This window comes from Aegilops tauschii, chromosome 3, assembly GCF_002575655.3.
Source record: "Aegilops tauschii subsp. strangulata cultivar AL8/78 chromosome 3, Aet v6.0, whole genome shotgun sequence".
In the NCBI taxonomy this organism is placed as follows: domain Eukaryota; kingdom Viridiplantae; phylum Streptophyta; class Magnoliopsida; order Poales; family Poaceae; genus Aegilops; species Aegilops tauschii.
The window spans coordinates 497,424,801-497,434,100 of record NC_053037.3 but is presented as its reverse complement, the minus strand read 5'-3'; the positions used below and the strand labels follow the sequence as shown (position 1 = coordinate 497,434,100).

General features: G+C 43.9%; 1 protein-coding gene across 1 annotated transcript; it reads right to left on the bottom strand.

The window, feature by feature from the left end:
* Positions 1-7,457: 7,457 nt before the first annotated feature.
* LOC109752111 (ammonium transporter 3 member 1) lies at positions 7,458-8,936 on the bottom strand. The gene has a single exon (XM_020310980.1). It carries the CDS (start codon positions 8,934-8,936, stop codon positions 7,458-7,460), a length of 1,479 nt encoding a protein of 492 aa, XP_020166569.1.
* Positions 8,937-9,300: the final 364 nt, after the last annotated feature.

Genomic DNA, 9,300 nt, shown 5'->3' with positions numbered 1-9,300 from the left:
TCCAAAGACTGTTCTCATGAAAGCTTAGGCAAAATCCAGCTTAATTAATTACTCCATGCAGCATCATCTTCCATTGATGACCAAAGACTGTTCTCATGAAAGCTTTGACAAAATCCACTCGGTCCTGGCTATTGGTTTCCATGCTAATGTCGTTGTCTTCGGTGCAGCCGGCTGCTCCCATGACGCGCAGAATATTCCGAACAGTGTGAAAGTAGTTGATTTGTTCTGAGTCCTATTTAATTAGTTGCTGTACATACATGTCCAGGCACTTAGGATAACACAAACTTATGGTGTTGAATCCAACATAAGGAGCCATGTGTATTTTTTTAAACCTGACCTGTGTATTTGTTCTCAAGAGAATACATTTGCACGTAAGGAACTAGCTAAATGAACTAGCTCATAAGTAGTCTTTGCTTTTGCTTCATTAGTTTTATTGTAGCATAATTTCATTCATATTTTACGTTACTTACTTTTCCCTACCATCCCAATGTTTATATGTTAGCACGGTTTCACAGGTAAATATCTAATATGGCACTCTATTTAATGTGGAAAAAGTGACCAATCGTATCTTAATCTAGATATAGATCTTAGCATCAAATCAAGAACATCTCATAACTTTTCCCCCACAAAAGATATAAACCGAGGTTGTTTTAGATACAATACTAAAATATAGTAAACATAATTCAAAATTTTATTCGTGTGTGCCATGTCAGGCCAAAAATACGTCCCGCGGGCCAGCCTTAAAAGCACGACCATATGGCCAGGACTTGCACCAATGCGGCTTCAGTTTTCCACAACGAATTGCAGCGCAAATGTTATATCTCGCTCAATGCGAGACTAATATACATCTCGCTGAAGATTTTTACCCCCACGTGTAGCTATTGTTGAGAACAAAAAGAAATATCGGATGGTTAAGTGGAAGCTTATGTGCAAACCTAAAAACCTTGGGGGGTTGAGCATCCTTAACACTTCTGTCATGAATAAGTGTTTGATCAATAAATGGTGGTGGAAGATCTTGACATCTGATCTTGATTCTCTTTGGCTTCAGCTTCTCAAAGCTAAATACTGCAGTCCTATGTTTGCCATGGCTGCCGGGGGTTCTCAATTCTGGTGTGATTTAATTAAAATGAGGGATGAATTTTAGGTTCAAGTCGTTGTGGGTAACGGGGAGTCTGTTCGGTTCTGTCTTGATTGGTGGTGTGGCAATGCACCTCTGTCTGCTTCCTTCCCTGTTTTGTTCTCGTATTGTTCTTCCACTGAGATTTCCATCTTGGAGCTTTCTCATAATAATTGGGACCTGGGACTACGCTGTGTGCTCTCTCCTGTAGAGTTGGAAGAGTGGCAACGTCTTGCTGCTATCTTCCCTTCGCTCTCGGAGGAGGCTGACTCGGTTTCCTGGCCCCACTCCTCTTCTGGTAGGTTCTCGATCAAGTCGCTTTACTCCAGGTTGATTGTGGACTCCACTACTAATAAATTCAAAGACGTTTGGCGGGCCAAGATTCCTCTCAAAATCAAAAAATTTACGTGGCAAGCCATTCGTGGGAGGCTTCTTGCTATTGACCAGATTCGAAAGCATAACGGTCCTAGGTACGAATTTTGTGCCTGCCTCTTTTTGTGGAATTGCATGCTCTTACCTCTCAGCTCTCTGGTCTGAAGCGGAGGCTGTTCTGGGTTGGGTTTGCTGCTATGTGCTAGGTTCCCTGGACCATCAGAAATAAATTTACTATTGATCATGTCTTCCCTAATAAACATGTTAATTGCTTGTTCAAACTGTTATCTTTTCTTCTGCAGTGGAGATTATTGACTAAGGAGGCGAACCATGGGGCTACAGATGTGCTGATCTCGCTTGTTAGATCGACAATGTCTTTCCTTTACCAGCAAGATCAAGCTGCTCCCCATGATGGGGTTCATCTATCCAGCTTTACCTTTGTAGCATAGTTTCTTGCCAGCATAGGTAGTTGGCCTGCGTGCCTCTTGGTGAACTGTTCACTTGATTTGCCTGCCCTGGTTCCTTAAGACTTACAGTTGTTGTGGCTTCTGACTCTGCCGTGTCGCTTTATTTATAATGTCGGTTTCTCACTTTTTATCTAAAAAACGTGTAGCTATTGGGCTGACTCATTTTCATTTTTTTTCTCGTTTGTTGGTTTCGATCGAGGTCGCTTTCAGTAGCTTCACTGTTTTTTTAATGTTTTTCTTGTTTTTCATTGGATTTATTTGTTTCTTTCTCACTTTATGTAGGCTTTTATTTTCTGTGTTCTTTCCACCTTTTTCTTTGTTTGTTTTGCTTGTATTTATTATTTTTAAATTTCTTTCTTTCATCGTTTTCTTCCGCTTTCATCACTTTTCTTTTTTGTTTCTTTGTCGGTTTCCATTGGTTTGCTCTTTATTAACACAAGCCTACTTTCCTTCAATACGCAATATACATTTCTAGTGTACACGTGAAACATTTTTTGGATATACCTTGAACATTTTTTAAATCCCATCTACATTTTTATAATACATGTTTTGAAACATTTTTTAATACATGGTCATCATTTTTCAAAATACACGTTGAACATTTTTATGGTAATAAACATTTTCTAAAACTACAGGAACATATTTTATACAAACTTATCATTTTTAGAATACATTATTAACATTCTTTTAAATATATGTTTTGAGACTACTTTTTTCATACATATTGCTCATTTTTCGTGTATGGTAGGAACACATTTTATACACTTTTAACATTTTCCAAATACATGATTACATTTTTAAAGATATATGTTTTGATGTCTACTATTTTCATACAGATTGTACATTTGTTGTATACATAAAAACATTTTTCTTATACATGTTTAACATTTTTTAAATACATGGTTATATTTTTTCAAATAAATGTTTTGAAGTCTACGTTTTCATGCAGTCAGAATATTTTCGTATACATAAGAAACATTTTTATTATACACGTTTAACATTTTTCAAATACATGATTAACATTTTTTCAAGTGTGGCGAACATTTTTTCCGAAACACATAAACACTTATTTAAATGTCACAAACATTTCTTTAATAGTATGAACATTTTCTAATAGTTGCAACGGAGGACTTCTTTACACTGCATTAACAAGTTTCAATTGCACAATGAACATTTTTTAAAACTTTAGTTAACGTGATTTTGAGTATATATATTGAGAATATTTCGAAATATATACATAAAAGAAACAAAAAGAAAACAATTGGAAGAAAATGCAGTGGCACAAGTGCTGGAAGTGCAGGTTGACTTGAATTTAGCTACGCCTACGCGAGCGTATGTATGTGTGCATTATTGACTGGAGGTCACGATGTCAACGCCGCGCCGTTTAAGCCCACTTGTCGGTCTAACAATTCAAGAAAGTTTCTTTTTCCTAGGAAAATAAACCATCGAGCTAATTAAACGAGCCTTGCGGCCGCCATTTCTGGAGGGCAAGCCGCGAGCGCGAGCTGCAGAGGCCCATGTGCTATGTGCTTCAGGCGAGCGTTTCTTAACTTCCTTTCAACTCGCGTGAAGCGACACATAGCGCTGCCCCGAATTGCAGTGGCCGGGCGATGAAACTGAAAACTCCGACTAGTGTCTTTTCGGCCCTGCTATTTCTCGTGCGACTGAGAAAATTAGGCGATCAGGTTGGTCCAGGGTCTCGCAGCCGTATGTGTGTACCTGCGGTGGAGGGAGCGGCACTTGGAGGCGACGCAGTGGTAGACCTCGGAGGCCGGGTGGAAGGTGAGCTCGACGCGGCAGCCGCGAAGGCCGCGGAGGAGGTCGCCGATGACGTGCAGCTCCACGAACCGGTACGCGACGACCGACACGGCGACGAGGGCCGCGAGCGCGTAGTGCTCCGGGGGCACCAGCGCCGCCGCGCGGCGCAGCAGCTCGCCAACCGAATCGGCTGCCATTGCGGGGCGCGGGGATCGGACGAGACGACGCTGCGGAGAGGGCGAGAGTGGGAGCAGCAGCATATATGAAGGTTGTTTGAGCGGCAGTTTCCAGGAGCGGCGGAGGCCGCGATCGACACGATCGACGGAGATGCAGAGTGCCCCCGACGCGAGCCGAGCCAACAGCCAAGGCGGAAGACTAGAGCGATGATGTCACCTCTTGTTGTCAGTTGTCACGAAACAAGATTCCTTTCTTGTGGTTGTGGGTCCCAATTTACGAGGGAAGCTGGAATCTGGGCTACTGCCAAGAACAGCAGTTGAGCAAACCACCCGGTAGTATACTTGTCATGATTTTTCTTTTTTGGGTGAAGGAGCTCTCATGATCTTTCTCCCGCTTAGGAATGATCTCGTAGCCCTGTCCTCTCTGCTCTAGATTCGTTACTTTTAAAAGCGCTCCTTAAAATTCTCTACTTCCTCCGCCCCATAATATAAATTCGTTTTGCAAGCTTAAACTTTAGCTATAAAATAATCTTATATTATGGGACGGAGGGAGTAATAGTTAGTTTGGTTGTCTTCAGAACTCTCTTGTGGACGTTGATGTAGTAGTAATGCTTTAGTTTCTCTTATCTGGTTCATCTACTTTGGCTTTTCCCGAGCGCGGGAAACGATAATTTGTGTGCTCTGTTACCCCGTTTAATAAAAATGGGGCGGGGAAACCCCTTTTCTTAAAAAACTACTCCTTAAAAATGAGTTAAGATAGGGATACCATGAACGTTTTTCAGAAATGCTAAAACTTTGACGTCAAATTTTTAGGTATGGCAATATAACAACGAGGGTGATTGATAGAATTTTGTAGTATAACAATATGTAGTGGTCAAATATGCAATGACAGTATAAGCAAATTGCCATGAGTATGTGATTGATTTTTCCATGTGGAATAATGTGTGAGCATAAAGAACTACTCCCTGCTTCATGCTTACAAAGATGTGTGTGCTTTTTGCAAAAATGTTTGCCATGCAAGTAACATATGATTTGCCATGCAATTGAATGTAAATATGCCATGTGAAGAAGGATAAACTTGCATATGACAAAAGAAGAATAAGTTGTTTGTTAGGATTTGGTTCAGAAAAGTATATGCAGTTGTTATGTAACAAATTGTCATGATATGGCTGCAATTGGTGAGAGGTCAATACATAGTTGGTGTTTTTTTACCACTTCCCCGTACCACCTTTAGTGAATATTGTGATTGTGTGCAGGATTGTTCATGTTTGCCAAAATAAATAATGGATGATGGATCCATGTCCATGGTAAAATTGAGAGATAAATGTTCTATTGGTCATGACAAATTTTACAAAACATTGTACCTGTAATTTAGGATTTTGTGTTCTCCAATGACATGCCAACTTGTTGGAAATTTTGTAATATTCAGATGATGATTTAAAAAAATTGTACTTATCACATGGAAAATTGTAAAAATAAATAAGTATACGCATTACATGGTATAGGACATTTTTGGAAAAAGTTAATACTTATTGCATCGCAAAATTATTCTGACATGGAATAGATAAAAGATATACATGAAAAATTCCATGGTACAATACAAAAAATATCATGTATTTGCCATGTGAATACATTTGTTTTCTTCTAAATTTGCCATGTGACCAGTACACAAACATTTTTAAAAAAAATCCATGTTGTAGAGAACAACATTCCTACATTTGACATGTGCCTACAACATTCGTTCTAAATTTGCCATGATTTAGGACAAAAAATCCTAAAATTTGACATGCTAATTACGAAGAAATTGTAATTTTGACATGTTGTACAAAGCAAAATTTCTAAAAAGGTGCTATGTCACCAGTTGAATCATTTATAAAAAATTCATGTATTATAGGAGAAAACCCCACATTCTGCCTTGTGATAATTGTAAAAAAATTGTAAAATGTGCAATGATTTAGGACACACAACTTGCTAAAATTGCCATGTGATTGAACAAAATTTATATAAATTTGCCAGGTTGTAGTTGGCAATTTTTTTCTATGTTTGCTATGATGTAGCAGACATTTTTTTCCCTATGTTTGCAATGTGAATAAACATTTTTTTATATAAATTTCCATGTTGTAAAAAACAAAAAATTCGAAAGGTTAACATGTGACAAGTACAAACCATGTTGAAAAAATGTCATGTTTTATAGGAGAAAAATCCTAAAGTTGCCGAGGTTTAGAAAATTGCCATAATGTAGTTAGGAAAATAGCATGTAAAAGGTATCATGTTGTAGAGAAAATTTTCTAAATTTTTCCATGGACCAGTACAAAGACATTTTTAGAATTTGCCAGGTTTGCAGATAACATTTTGCAAGAGAAACAACCACAGGGAAAAGGGAGGAAGATGAGGCATACCTTGCCGGGGCGCGATTGGCACCTCGTCAATGTTGGTGCATTGTGCATCTCCGAATCCAGGCAAACTCGGTGGGACCGATTCGCTCCTTTCGGTGAGACCGAAACGTTACGAAAGGGAAACAGAGAGTTTGCATTGCGAACTCGGTGGGACCGATCGCTCATCTCGGTTAGACCGAAATGTTACGAAGGGAAACAGAGAGTTTGCAATCCCATCTCGGTGAGACCGAGATCCCTATCAGTGAGACCGAAGTGACTAGGGTTTCTGGCAGTGGCTATGTCAAGTGAACTCGATGGCGCCAGATAGATCAAATCGGTGGGCTCGAGTTTGACTTTTGGTTTGTGACATATGTGGATATGAGAAAATGGTTGAGGGTTTTTGAAGCATATCACTAAACATTTTGAGCAAGTGAGTCATTAAACAACACCTCATCCCCTTTTAATAGTATTGGCTTTCCTATGGACTCAATGTGATTTTGGATAACTAAAAGTAAGATGTAGAGTCTTGAGCTTGAGCCAATATGTGTCCTTAGCGTTTTGAGGGGTCCACAATCCTAATCCATGACATACCAATCAGTGAACTTTCCTGAAATATTTATCTTGAAATGGCATTAGCTCAATGAGCTATATGTTGTTAGGAATTACCAAAACCACCTAGGGATAGTTGCACTTTCACAATGACATATTGCTAAAAGTTGGTGCTTCCAAGAATATAGGCTTGGTAATGTTCAATCTCAGTTGATTGCAGTGGCGTACCCTGGGGGTGTGCCATGGCACACCCAGATTTTTGGAAAACATTTTTTCACCATGTAAAAATTAGCTTATTTTTAAGGCCCATGCAAGCTAATTGAAATAGACTTCAATTTTTTTAAAGTGTGCACACCCTCCATTTTATTTTTATGTCCGCCACTGGTTGATTGCAATTTATGAAAATGTCAGTAAACCGAGAATTAGCAAAAACCAAAAAAAGAAAGAAAGGATAGAGAAAGTGTAAACCACAAAGTGAATGTTGTATTCCCTCTTGAACAATCAAAGAGCAGTGATGCTATACGTACAAAAAGCAAGTGTCGTGGACATCTTGCTCATGCTTGTGTAGGTAGCACCACATTATTCCACAACACATGAAAGATGGATAAAAGCAAACTCCAATCAGGCCGGCGACGATGATAAGTTAGACGTTCTGCGTGACGCCGCTGGGCGCCTTGTTGCGCGCCTGCAGGTTGGTTTCGTTGTCGGAGTACCACCCGTGCTTGGAGGAGTCGTACTTCTCGCCGTCGCCCCAGAGCGCGTAGGCCTCCTCGCCGTGCACCGCGTCGTCCCCGATGGCGAGCTCCTCCTCCGGCATCCGTAGCGGCACGATGAGGCGGACGACGAGGCAGATGATGCTGGTGACAATCACGTTCCAGCCGATGATGAAGAGCGCGCCCGCCACCTGCTTCAGGAACTGCATGCCGCCGTTGCCGCCGTAGAAGGCGCCGCGGGAGTTGGTCACCGGCACGAACAAGCCGCACAGCGTCGGCTCCGCGAAGAGCCCCGTGGTCGCGCCCCCGAGGAACCCCGCCACGGCGTGGGTGTGGAACACGCCCAGCGTGTCGTCCACGTGCATCAGCAGCCTGGAGCGCTTGTGCACGACCATCATGGTGAACCACGGGATGCTTCCGGACAGGATGCCCATCACGATCGCCGCCCATCCCTGGACCAGACCCGCGCCGGGAGTGATGCAGACGAGGCCAGTGATCATGCCCTGGACTGCGCCGATGACGGAGGGCTTCTTGAAGAAGATGACGTCGAGGCAGGTCCAGACCAGGAGGCTGGTCGCTGCGCAGATGTTGGTGTTGAGCACGGCGATGGAAGCGTCGACGTTGGCGGAGTAAGGGTCGCCGCCGTTGAACCCGGCCCACCCCATCCAGAGTATGCCGGCGCCAGTGAGCATGAGGAGCACGTTGTTGGGCGGGAACCTCTCCCTGTCTTTGGTGGACCTGGGCCCGACCCAGTACGCGGCCGTGAACCCGGCGATCCCGGAGGAGAGGTGGATGACGTAGCCGCCGGAGTAGTCCATGACGCCCCACTGGAAGAGGAAGCCTCCGCCCCAGAGCGAGAAGGCGCCGATGGTGTAGGAGAAGGTGAGCCAGAGCGGGACGAAGATCATCCAGGCCCTGATGTTCATGCGACCCAGCAGAGAGCCGGCGAGGAGGATGAGCGTGATGGCGGCGAAGACGCACTGGAAGTAGACCATGGAGGCCATGGGGTAATTCGGATTGATCCAGGCCGTCTCTTGGCTGCCGTCCTTGAAGAAGTGGGTGGACTCCGGCAGCACGGCCTGCATGAGGAGGAACTGCTGCCCGAGCGCCGGCCGGGCCTTGCCCCAGAAGGGGACCAGCTGGTGGCCGAAGGACATGTTGTAGCCCCAGGTGACCCAGCACAGCCACACGGCGGCGAAGGCGTAGAGTGCCATGAAGGCCGAGTTCACGGCCCACTTCTTCTTCACGATGCTGCCGTAGAGGATCACCAGGCCGGGCATGCTCTGAAGTCCCACCAGCGTCGCGGCGATCATCTGCCATGCGTTGTCGCCCTTGTTCAGCCATGGCGGCACCACTATGCCGTTGGGCGCGTACCCAACGGACATGTTGTAATCCGCGGCCGACGACATCTTGCTACTTCGACCGGCAGGCCCGCGCCGAGCTCGCCTGCGGTTAGATAGTACGCGCACGTACGAGCTAGCTAGCCGGAGAAGCTACCGGTCGGTGTGACTGATGACTGGTGAAGCTATGCTATGATCGCGGTCTTATATATAGGAATCAGTATAGGGAGGTCCGTCGTGTCCAAGAAAACAAAGTCTGATCAGTGTCTGACATTGGGGCAAGGCCGACCGACGGCGGGCGTGCCGAGCTAGAGCATTGTTAAGTGGCTCGGCGAGGAGGTAGATCCTATGCCGCTAAGCTGTATCAATGAGCTGGGGCTCGGAGTTGCAGGGAGGAAGAAGAATCCAAGCACGGGGCGTTGGAACTGAAGGA